Raw genomic sequence first — 13123 nt, 5'->3', positions numbered from 1 at the left:
AACCACACAATTTACATAGCCCTGCCTAACTGCAAAAACACCATCTAACATCTAGTGTAAAGCTTCAGAACTAGAGTGATTGGCATAGTGTTGGCAGTTCGTATAACTTGGACGCTGAAGCTGCTGTGCATGCATGATTTCTGCCTGTTAACAGGCCTGACCAAACCCTATCTTTCAGTGCTAAATGTCTAAGGAGATTACCTCATCCAGCACAGGTTTGAGTGTGATGGTGAGATAGCTCCGCCCCACCAACTTCATCATGTCGTCGATACCACGTGTCGCTAGAGAATTTCCCCGAAAAATGGTATTAGCCTCTCTGCAGAGAGGAAGAGAAAGTGTTAGCATGTGTATGTGCATCTGTATATATATAAAAAAAATAAATAAAGAAAATTAAAAAAAAAACCACCTAAAAAACAAAACCCAAACCACAAACTTTTTGGAAATGCCTACCTTGAACCTACACTTTCTGGCCACTCTGTTGGGAACATCTATTAGGTACAATACTGCAGTGCTGCTCACATAACAGCAGCATGGTAGTGGGTGCTATAGTGGTATTAGTGCATCAGGTACAGCAGTGTGTGACAGCAGTGGTCTAGTGATCAGAAACTAACCATTGAGTTAGAGAATGGAAAACTATGACATCCTTTTTGTGCCATCTAGTTTTGGCAGGAAAACACAGGGTGGAAAATATGCAGGTTAACATTTTGTGTGCGTAAATATCCCAATTGTGAGCATAAATGTGAAAGTCACAAGCACAGAATAATGTTGTGCGCATTTATCAATGTTGCGTTCATTCTTCAATTTTTACTATTGATTTGATCATTGTCCTCGTGCAACAAGCCCATTTCCTTATGGAGGACGAGGAACTTAGACAGTTGAGTTAGCTAGGCTATTTTATAATAATAACTTAGTCAAGCCTAATACTTTTGTTTCTGAAACAAACAGACGTTAAGGAAGGGCTTTCCAGGCAGTGGGACTAAAAGGTTTTGCTTCCAAAGTGAACAGTTTAGTGTATAAAAAGAAAGTTGGCCTATGCCAGTGGATCTAAGTGAATGGGTTGATGTTTAGGGATGAAGAATTTGAGGTATGTAGGAGGGTACAATGCCATTCAGGGATTTCCATGTGATGACAAGGAGTTAAATACAGCCAACTGTAGGAAGCCAATGTAGCTGCAAGAAAGCAGAAGTAATGTGTGCATATTTCTTTTATTTTTTTATCCAGCTGCTGGACTTTAGATGGGCTGCAATTTATTGAGGTATTTAGCAGGAGGAACCAGAGAATAAGAAGTTATAGTAATCTAGACAAGGGGATGATGAATACACTGACTGAATCATGAAAACACAGAGGGGAGTAGACAAAGTTGTGAGGGTGTAAGAATTCTGCTTTAGTTACAGAGTTTATATGTGTTTGGAAGAGGACTGTGGGGTCACATTTAACTCTCAGGTTATTAATCTTTTGAGGGGACATCTGAAGAAGTATGAAAAGATGGACATCAACCCTAGAAAGAGCTGCTTTTGAACCCTATAAACATGACCTCAGTTCTATCAGGGTTTAACTTGAAATTTGATGCCATTCAGTGCTTGATATCTTGAAGGCAGTCTAACAGAGGCAAACACAGGAAAAGTAGCAGTGGGTTAAGGGTTACAATTTTGAGTGCCATCAGCATAGAAATGGAACTGCAGACCATTATACTCAATAGCAGAGCAGAACAGCATGAGAATTATTACTGCAAAAAGAGACAAAATGCAGTCTTTCAGAGAGGCAGGGCCTAAACCACACTAAAACAGTATCACTGATTCTTAAATTAAAGTGAAAATGAAGAGGGGTACTGTGATTAACTGCATCAAACAGCACAGACATTCCCCAAGACCTTTGCAAAATTAGAAAGACTGACTATAGAGGAACCTGATTTTAGAGGGAGAAGAACCAGGCCAGAAACCAGAGAACTGTTCACAAGATTAAAAATGAGAGGACTAGAAAAGGAAACATGATGCTAGATTTGAGATATTGCATTTTATAATTAGTTCATAAAGGTATACTGGGCCAGTGAGAGTGAAAATGAATAAAGGACTGAAGCTACATGTGTTGATGCAGGTGGACACACACACGTTACTCACTGTGTATTCTCCAGCTCTAAAGCAGCTATAGTAGTGAGAAAAGGCAGCAGCCTGTTGTGATGTAGCAATAGTCGAACTACAGGCAGTGAAGCATCATTCCGATCCCTACACACATCCCACAGAATATGTGCGGCAGATGCTGAGATCGGCTAGAGAGAGAGAGAGAAAATTAGACATATTCTTAAAAACACAAACAGTGACAAGGACAAATTTCAGTGTGGGTCCTCCATGTAGCTACCTTAACATCAGGTGATTTGAGCAGCAGGTCACGCAGAGCCTCGTAACAGGTGGCTGGAAGAACATTGTCCTCAGTGTAGTTGACATTCAGCCGCAGGGAGCCCAGGTCATCAGGCTTAGCTTTCGTCCCATTGCCTCTCGGCTGCAGCAGATACCTATTGCACACCAATGCAGACAACGACACCCACACTCAGTGCACATGTAGTGGCTACATTTATATGCAGCCTGATAATCCATTAATAATCTGACTAATATCTCAATTGAAACAGAATTATATCCTTGTATATACCTTAAATAGAATAGACTACACTGATTAAGGCCACTGCGAATATGGTTTCTATCTGACTAAAAAAGTAATGTAAAAAAAATTAAAAAATTTAAAAATCAGAAAACAGAAAAATAGCCACATAAATGCCAGTATCTGATTACATTTCTCATCAGAAAATGTCATTCTGTACATGTCCATCTGCATCATAATGAAAGGAGACAAAGTTTATGCTTCAAACGTTAAAATATTAAAAATATTGGATGAAATGGATGACCATAAACTTGCAATAACAAGTTGTGCAGATAAAGTATAAGACCAAAGGAACAGGTTGACATTAACTGAAAAGCAAATTAAAATATTCCCTCACAGAATGTTACAGGATATGAGGTTAACCTCTTGCCCCATCTTTAATACTTAATACTTACAAATGCAGTACACATTCTTAAGTCTGCCATAATTTAAAATAATTAACCTCTTGAAAATACAAATACATCATCTTAATAACCAGGTAACATACTGTTGTTCACCTCACACTGATTGGATTCATGTGCTACTCATTGTCATGGTAACAAGCAGCATTCTATGCATGGGTGTGATTTTGGATCTGATTACTTGTTTACTTGTAGTGTGCATGTAAGGGGATGTTTTTATCAGATTGTTGAGTAGTGTGTGCATATAAAACAGCTCAGTCTCAATTTATTCAACTGGATTGGCAAAAATATCTGCACATAAACATAGCCAAATGTGTAACAGTTCAGACGAAGCTGACTTGCTACACAGCTCAATGGAATATTCTAATAGGTAACCGTGGCCAATGTTCATTTTTTAAATTGACGATGACTGACAAAATTAAGTCTAACATTTTGAAACAATTTCCATATGTTCAATGGACAAATGAAACAGACATACTTCAACACACAAACACTACTACTTAGTGCAGAAACTGGCTGTAACCAAAATACTACAGTGGTACTTTTTGGTTTGTGGACCTTTAGAATTTTTTTTTTATGCATAAGTGACTGATAATACAGCAATATCATCATCAAATTTCCAGTCATAAAAGTTGATAAAGAGATCCCAATTAAACAAATAAGACAAATATACAAATATACATGGTCACTTATCTATTGAGGAAAATAACACATTTTATGTCTGAGTGGCAAAAGTATGTGAAGCTCTAAGATTAGCAGTTCATTTGAACATGAAATTAGATTCAGGTGTTTTCAATCAATGGGATGACAATCGGGTGCAAGAGGGAACTATCAAAATCTCACATTCACAACACGTAAGTGGAAGTGGTTTTAATGCTCATCAACCTAGTTTATAAAACTATAACTAAAGAGCTTGGATTCTACCAGTATACAGTCACACATATTGTGCACAAATGGGGGACATTCAATATCATCGTTACACTCCCCAAGATTAGTCAACAAAAAAAGATCACTCCAACAGCATTGCATGTAATAGTTCACAAAGTCACAAAGGAATCCAGGGTAACTTCTAAGCAACTAAAGCCCTCTCATATTGGCTTGTATTAAAAGTTCATGAGTCCACCATCAAGAGAACACTGAACAACAATGGTGTGCATGGCAGGTTTGCAAGGAGATAGCCACTGCTTTCCAAAAAGAACACCAGAATGCTCTTGGAAAAATTGTTTTGTGGACAGATGAGACAAATAGAACTTTTTGTTTTAAATGAGCAATGTTATGCCTGGGGGGGGAAAAAAAACAAAAAAACACTGCATTCCATCTTAAGAACCTTATCCGTGAAATATTGCGGTGATATCATGCTTTCAGTCCATTTGCTGCATTTGGGCCAGGATGGCTTGCCATATCAAATTCTATAAGAAAATGTCATCTGTACATGAACAGACTCTCAAAACAATGCAACAAGAAAACAAACCTAAAACAAGTTGATCTACCAAAGAATGGTTAAAGAAGAATAAAGTTAATGTTTTGGAATGGCCAAGTCAAAATCCTGACCTTAATCCAGTAGGAATACTGTGGTACATGAAGTATCTGAAGCGACCACTTCATGTGAAGAAAACCACCAGCATCTCAGGGTTGAAGCTGTTTGGTATGGAGGAATGGGCAAAAAGTCCTCCAAGCCAATATGCAAGACTTATCAATTACCAGAAATGTATGGGGTCGTACCAAATACTAAATACAAAGGTTCACATATTTTTGGCAGTCACAGATATTGGATCATTTTCCTCAATAAATAAATGACCAAATATAATGTTTGTGACATTTGTTGTATTGGGTTCTATTTATCTACTTCTCATTACATTTTAGGTCATTTAAGCAGAAATATAGCACATTCTAACAGGTCCCCAAACCTTCAAGCCTCTGGGTATATACTTATAGTATAAACCATATGCATTCAAAATTTTATAGCATTCAAACAATAATTTGTTAATCAATGAAGGGATACGTAACTCTAAATACTTTGCTGTTAACTGATAACTGCTAGCTACCTAGCCTCACAGTAAATGAAAATGTGCGATTTAAAGCTGATGTGATGATGAAGTGACTAATTTTAAAAAAAACTTCAGCTAAACTTTGCCCTGATAGCCATCACTGAAAGAGTTCATCTGAGGGGCAAAAAAAGTCTCAGTGACTGCATTCAGAAACTAAAAATTTTAACAAGGTTCAGTTGTATTAACCAATCAGGAAACGTTTGGTCATCCTCCCTGTCCGTTAACCTCTGTGTGCACCTCCAACTTTAACCCCCCAAGTGCACCTACAGCTTTAAGCTCATTTTTGAATTTGTATTTGTTCACTAACAATAGTTATCTAAAATTGTACATATAGCATAAATATCATTCAGGATTTAAACTGAAGTAGACACTCCAAGACATGCGTTTACATCCGGGTATTTTCATCATTTAGGTTCCATTTGAGCTCATCTAATAGAAAAGAAAATGTCAAAGAAATTAAAAAGTGACTTCTTTTTGGGGTTTCATTTTTAGGAGATTCATTTTTAGTCATGGTATACATTACTTGATTCACCAGGGTCTTGTCAAATAAAGTGAACAATTTTGAGTATATACTTGAAATTACTCAGGAGCTAGACAATATTTTCCTTTAGGTGTCCTACACATCTCCAAAGTGCAAAAACCTCTCCAGTCACTATACAGCGAGTGTGCAATATTTATTTTTTGCTAAAACATCACAACAATGTTTGATGTTAGATTTTTGTCCAAGTGTCCTATTTGTGGAAACAGCTGCCAAATCACCCCAATTGAGCCTGGAAAACACTTGCAGATCAATTTGTCATGGTAATTGAATTTTCTATGACACATTCTGAAGTTATCTTATACCGGAAGCATTTCTTAAAAGGCAATTTAAAGGGACAGGTATGATCACTGTGTAAATAAAAAGCAAAAACATGATGCATTTAGTGTGGGATGTCTGGCAAACAGTTGCATTTAGATTGCTGAAAACTGGAACTGAGGTAGTTATACTAATTCTAAGAAATTTCATGTGGATAGATAGACTGTATGTTAAGAATATTTGATGCTAACAAGTGATTAGTTTTAGTATGCCAAAACGGGGGTGCGTGTTCAGGTTAACCATTTTGTTTGCTCAAAAATTATTTATTTGGATTGCTTTTTTTTGTGCATGTCAAAAGAAATGTTTTGAGAATTAGCTATGCATAATGTACAGTCATCTGGTCAATATTGCAAAATACAAGCCTCCAGCACAATATAAACATTGGTGTTAATTAACCTTGGCACAGACCTCAAATTTGACTGAATGCAGTCCTTTGGCCAGTACACTGTAAAACTGCAAATATTTTAAATGTAACTTTTCATTGTTGATTTCAATAGATATACTTTAATTACTTAAAACATGATTACTTCCTATGGCTGTTTGTGTTTGAAAAAGCAGGATCTGCTTGCACTTGAAATAAAGCCAAGAATCAATTCCCTCACCATAATCTCACCTCACCTCCACATCATCTACTCATCAATGCACAATGCACCAGTTGGGAACGACCACCCCACATGACTGTTTTTCATAACAGCACCACATCAGTAGTGCTGGGTCAAAAACAGTTGTATTTCTATAGTGTGTTGGTCAGAACACAATTCTATATGTTGAACTTTATAATTGAATGTCAACTTCATGTTTTGGTTGGCTGAAGTAACCCAATGCAGATTCCACATGGGAAAAAAATCTGCTTTACGGAAACTGAAGGTGTGCATACATGTTCACATGTTCCATGCAAAAGTTCACCCACTCTAGACTCACTGCTTCTATTCAAAACATTCAAATCAGCATCAACAGGTTCCCTCATCACTTCATTCCAGTAACAAACATGCATACAAACACATGCGCGCACACTCACGTACACGCGCGCGCGCACGTTGTTTACACAACTCTACCAGCAGGACCTTGTGCTCAAAGCAGCCTGAGGACACAAGGAACATGGAAGGGGCAAACCGAAATGACACACTCCTGAGACTCTTCACTCTTCTTACAAGTTGTCAAAAATAGTACTACTATACACAAAGCAGCTCAGCTAACAGTATCTGCATTCAGTAAGCCACAGGAGAGAAATCTCTGGGTTCCCAACTCCATCATGTAACCGGGCCCGCTATACCCTCAGAGAGGGAACAACATATTCTAAAAATATTTTTAAAAGTCATCAGTTATAATATTATCAATTTTTTATTTCACAATTAACATCTAAACAAATATAAATTTAAACCTGCATATTCTGTTTGTGTTTGAACGTGAAGGAATAATGAAAGAAGCCCCTTTGTCTCCCTATTCTGGCATCTTTTCACTTGCTGGAAAGAATGTTGGTAATTGGTAGCCCAGCTATAAATTTACAGAGGGCTGAGCAATAGTAAGACATTGAAAGAATATTTTCAAACGGCAGTAAAATTGACCAATCATGTCTCTAAATGGGTGTGATTTGTCTCTAATGTCATGACTTCTGCCCACTGTGGGAGACATGAATCACAAGCAAAAAACAGATAAACAAAAAATAGCCAGCTTGCAACTAGATTGTTGATTAGTGATAAAGTGAGTACTGCTAGTGAGGACATTGTTGAGAATTTATCATAGCTGTTTTCTAACCTTTTAATGAAAAGCTGGAAATTATGCATGAAGTTTCCCAAATAAACCGTAACATTTATATTCAGAGTATCAATCTAATAACATCTTATTTATTAACAATATTGATCGTTCAGGTGGTTGGTTCCATTCAATATCCATGGTTTTGCTGCTAATCTCTCAGTAATAGCATCTTGGCTGTGTCATGACGTTAAGGCTTTTAAGAAATTTTGTGGGGGTGGCAGTCTTGCTTTTTGCACACTAGCCCATTGTCTTCATATGCCATGGAAATGCACACGCAGCTTGTATGATGTGATTATTTGTAAGGAGGATTTGCATTTTGCTTTTAAAATCTGTTGTTTTTTGTTTTGGTGATAACTCACCCTCTCGGTGATGTTTGTTCTAGGAGATGTCACAGTAAGCTAGGCTGGTAGTTTTTTGTCTTTCTTCAGGCGAGGGAAAGGGGTAAGAGTACCAAGATTTTTAAGAGTAACAAACCATGACTCTTAAATACACACTGTGACATCAACCATGTCTGCTTATCCATGTGACTGTCAAGATAAGTAAAGCTGCAAGCTGACTGGCTTATGACCCCTTTTCATTGGTTTATGAGCATAATTCACTCCGACTGCTTGCCAGAACACATTCCACATTACTATAAGCTGCTGAGTTTACAAACACACATAAATGAATGATTGCTTCTTGTGCAAGTAGTTGCTCACATACAGACACCACTTTCTCACCATGCTTTATGTACAAGATTGTTTCTCAGGATCTTGAGTGATACTCTTGTTTCCCCCAAGAACACATCCTGGGCCAAATTACCATTATTCCACAACTCCACCCTGAGAGAGAGAGAGAGAGAGAGAGAGAGAGAGAGAGAGAGAGAGAGAGAGAGAGAGAGAGAGAGAGAGAGAGAGAGAGAGAGAGAGAATAAATGAGTTGAATTAATTAATTTCATATGAAAGACAAAGTGGAAGTAAAAAAAAGTTTTAATTTGAATAAATGGTATGGGTGTAAATTTTGATCAAAATGAATGTACTTATTGTGAATGTAATTAATTTTTAAAGCATGAATTTTATAGGCAATCCAAAAAGCACATTTTAATAAGTGGCAAAAATTCAAAACATGAAGCATAGCTTTGTTTAAGCCACATCAAATGTATTTTAATGCAATTTCAAAGGAAAAGAAGACAACAGTTAAGGTTTCAGGGAACCACAAAAGACCTTGGATTTCAGGCAATCACATTTCCACTTGAATTGCCAATTGAACTGCCAACCAGAGCATCCATTAAACAAAAAGCCTAGATGGGCAGTTAAATAGATAGTAAATAGAACAAGTATTTTTATAATGCAGTTTAAAGCTGGGAACAACTTGGGTAATTTTCATAACTAGCTAATATGGCAGTTATGTTGTTTCGCAGTCCAAATATAGATGTTAGTAGTCGGTAAAGGTAGAGATAGGTAGACAGTTTGTTACAGCAGTTTAGGAAAAGATTGAAAACAAAGTAAGCCCTAAAACAAATGATTTAAACTAATTATTTGCTAAACTTATCTAGTGACAGAAATCAGAATATTGCGATGGAAAAGAATGTCATTATGTTCCACCTACCTTCACTTATAAACCATGAGAACACTGCTTCAAACTACAGCAGCAGGCTCTTTACTTCAACCATTTTAAAAAATCGTACCTAGTTAATAAAACATTTAACATTTAAAATGTTATTATTATTATTATTATTGTATTTTATACCTTTATATTGCAGAATCATAACCGGTAACCATTACATCCCTAAACTTGAGAAACAAACTGAGAACTGTGTATCAATCCGAAAAAGAAAAAAAAAAACAGATTTTTTTGTATTTGTGGGGGGTGCCGGGTTACAGTAAAGACTGGGCCAAGATATAGTCCATGCGTTAACTTGTATTTAACTGGTGCCTGTGTACTATGCCAGACATTCTTTAGCTGACTGATTCCACCATACACCCAGACTACCCTTGTCTCAATCAACTTAAGCATTTAAAAGCAATTAGTTGTTAAGAGTGTATAAGAATTTTTATGGTTGCTCAATAGTCTCAAATCTGAAATATGCAAACTTCATAGCGAATTATTTTTGTGAATTTTTTATAGGTCTTTTGGTCCTAAACTGGAGAGATAATTATTACACAAGTGAGTGTGATGCACTTGAGTGTGATAAAAGGGAGGTTTGTGGAGGTGCTTAGCATGCTGAGTAACAAATTAATTTAGTTCAAATAGAGGTTTTTTGAAGTACAGGGATTTATTACAAGGACCTGGGCACAATATATGGCAGCTACATCACAAGCACATCTTTGGCTTTATGCATGTGCTCATGATACAACTAGACCACTACTGATACTACATACTTGATTTTTATGTTGCTTTGGTGGGAAGCCATTCAAATACTTTACCTTTAACCTTCATTCATCATTTTCCTTCTGAAACTGATTTATCAAAATAGAATTTGGTTGAATAGAAGAACTTGTTTGATGTTTTAAGTTTAAGTTTGTGGTGGTACTTTTTTTTTTTTTTTAAAGAAAGAATTAAAATTGAAACCTCTAAATATTTTTGAAATATAAAAATAATAAACAAAGTTACATTCACAATAAATGTATTCAACTTCACTGATCTTCATATACATTATAAAAATTCTAAATATAGAATCCAAACATCCTCACATGCAACCTTCAGGCCAAGGTATCTCTGTCAGGACCCAGAAATATATGTCACTCATCAGTTTTTAACTGACTATTAGTAAGAAACCCCCACACACAAACACACAAGCACACCTCTCCAAACATTTATTAGGTTAGTCATGTCTGGTCACAGATAAAGTATGCTGAGAAGTGAGAGGCTCTGGACACTACACACATGCACACAATTAAAAGCACACACAAACAAAGATACAGAACATCATCCAAACACCTTAATTTACCCTCTCCCACCCCACCAAACATACCCACAACCAAATGCACACAACATTTCCCTGTGTCAAGTCATTGCCATGCCCACTCTTACCTGTGTGCTTTGGCAGAGAGCTTTGGGGCAGTTTGGAGAGAGAGAGGCATTCATCACAGCTCCAACACCACAGTTTACAGTTACCCAATCAGCCCCAAACAGCCCTGTCCCATCTGGCCTCTTTCCCACTCAGGACCCCATAGCTCACAGACTGACGTGTTAACACCAAAAACATACACAATGTAGCCTAGATACTGATTTACAGTCTTAGTTACTTCATTTACTTTTCTATAAGATTTCAACGATTGACATGATTTTGGAAAGAACAGCTAAACATATGCCAGACCATGCAAACATCTCAGAAACTCAGAATGTCTAAAGAAAAGAAGTGACAGAAGGTGAGGGACAAAATGTGTGAACAAGAGAAGATAAAAACTAAAAAATATGACAAAAAACCCACTTGATCTCCATTTTCTCAATATCCTCCTCTTCAACCTGGAAGTGTGACTTTTTGCCATAGCTGCTTGACCTGGATACCTGTACACCATAAAGTTTCATTCAGTAATGATTTTAGGCCAATGAAAGCTGGGCTCTCCCCATATTTTCCAAAATTTACTTCCTTTGTGGTGTATAATAGATTCATTGAACTGTAACAGAAAACGTATTATCTGGTAATAACTTAAAATATGGAAGAAATGTAACATTCAATGAAAGAGAAAATGCTTGAAGAAAAGTATTTTTCTTTTTAAAAAAAAAAAGAATTATTGGCACCCCTATAATTTCATATAGGGAAAACTTCACATTTAGCAATCTTAAAGAACTTGTCACCTACATACTAACAGGCTATGTGGAAGGCAATCAAATCATAAATGTGAGCTGGAGTTTGTTAAATGTTTAAATGTCATATGACCTTTTCTTACAGCTGGGTTTCATGTTTCTAAGACAAAAAAACTAGAAATTGCTGCCTATAGATGCCACAAGAGAATTTGGTGTAACAGAAGGAAGAGTGGCTAAGGGCTTTGTGACTTCTCACAAGGAGCCATCCATAATGCCAAATTTCCATAATGTCACAGCCAGAGAGCACAACCAGAGGACACAGTGGTTCTGTTCCTCTCCTGTCAATATATATTTGTGATGACCAATCACAGGCATCTGAAGACTCACATACACAGACATTGACAGCGAGCGTGTGTGTGTCCCCCCAAAACGGTCTGATAGTGCAGGGCCCTCTGGGGAACTTTAGGCTACATGGGATCATAGATCCAAGTTCTATGGCCATGGCCATTTTTAAAGCAAACTTGCCTTATATTCTAGCAGATCAAAGAGTACATTTGGCATTTTTATTAACATTTGACAGAAATTAAATGACGATTATCCTGGTTTGTTCAGGGTGAATAAGAGTGCCAATAATTCCGGAGGGCAATAGGGAAATGCGTCTGTCCATAAATGACAGCCATTTACCTCAAAGAAAAATGTTTCTTCAAACTGAGGATCACTGGTTTTCTTCTTCACTTTAGTCTTCCTCTGATCAGACCTAAGTGAACAAAAACAGAATGAACAGAAGAAAATACTGAAATAAGCTAGTGTTTGTGTGCTACAGTCAATCTGTTAGTTGTGAGTTCACACTTTACTGTGGCTTTGTTTACCACTTCCTTTACACAAGTTTACATACCTTTCTGCAAACTTTACATAAAAACTTCCTTCTCACTTTCCATAAACATATTTGTGCATACGTCAGCTCATAGCTTTCCTTTGTAGTAATTGTCTTTGTTATGGAAAGTTTCATCACCTCTCTTTTGTAACAAGCGTAAACACACAGTTGGAGTGCAGGAGGGATGGTGAGAGCATTCAGTTACTTTCTGGTCTAGAACAGCCTCAGTAATCTGCCACTGACTACATATGCATTGGAGATTGAGAGAGAAAATGTGTGCATTCCAGTACGCATGTACTTACCTAGCAGGACCCATGAGTGTTACAGTGGCAAAAGGGTCGCAATTCTGCCCACTTATTAAAGGTAAGCCATGGCACTCAATTATTCTACAAAGAAAATCCAAACAACCACCACCACACACACACACACACACACACACACACACACACACACACACACACACACACACACACACCTTAGTTAGCAAACCAGTAAGTTTGATTAAAAGCAATATTTAATTATGACAAACTGAATCTTACAATTTCTGAATAGCATTGTAAATAATTAAAAAGGTACAAAAATGTTAGGATGCAGGCAAACTGTAGCCACGCCTTAATCCCCCAGCGAATGAATAAATGAATGGCAGAAGGATAAAAAGAAAAGGAAAAGTGAAAGTGAGACATTCAGATGGGAAAGTAGAAATTTTGCTACAGCAGGCTGCCATGTCACATATGTAGCAGTCAACCTCAGTGATAAACCAGTAATAAGTTAACAAATACGTGCCAGCCAACACAAGGGAGAAAATAAA

The 13123-nt window shown here is 37.0% G+C and overlaps 1 protein-coding gene across 3 annotated transcripts in view; it reads right to left on the bottom strand.

Annotated features, from left to right (window-relative positions):
- Positions 1-13123, bottom strand: part of rasa2 (RAS p21 protein activator 2) — a 47149-nt gene that overhangs the window by 17165 nt on the left and 16861 nt on the right. For all 3 annotated transcript variants that reach the window (XM_035524922.2, XM_081715931.1, XM_081715932.1), the window contains 7 exons: positions 12618-12701; positions 12126-12198; positions 11125-11201; positions 8432-8533; positions 2356-2509; positions 2118-2266; positions 202-316 (listed from right to left, as the gene is read on the bottom strand). In XM_035524922.2, the coding sequence (XP_035380815.1) occupies positions 202-316; positions 2118-2266; positions 2356-2509; positions 8432-8533; positions 11125-11201; positions 12126-12198; positions 12618-12701 (754 nt within the window). The remainder of the gene's footprint in view (positions 1-201; positions 317-2117; positions 2267-2355; positions 2510-8431; positions 8534-11124; positions 11202-12125; positions 12199-12617; positions 12702-13123) is intronic.

The sequence above is a fragment of the Electrophorus electricus genome, chromosome 6 (genome assembly GCF_041902795.1).
Source record: "Electrophorus electricus isolate QZ-2024a chromosome 6, ASM4190279v1, whole genome shotgun sequence".
Taxonomy (NCBI): Eukaryota; Metazoa; Chordata; class Actinopteri; order Gymnotiformes; family Gymnotidae; genus Electrophorus; species Electrophorus electricus.
The sequence above is the reverse complement of the archived record's forward strand: the minus strand, read 5'-3'. Positions and strand labels throughout refer to the sequence as shown.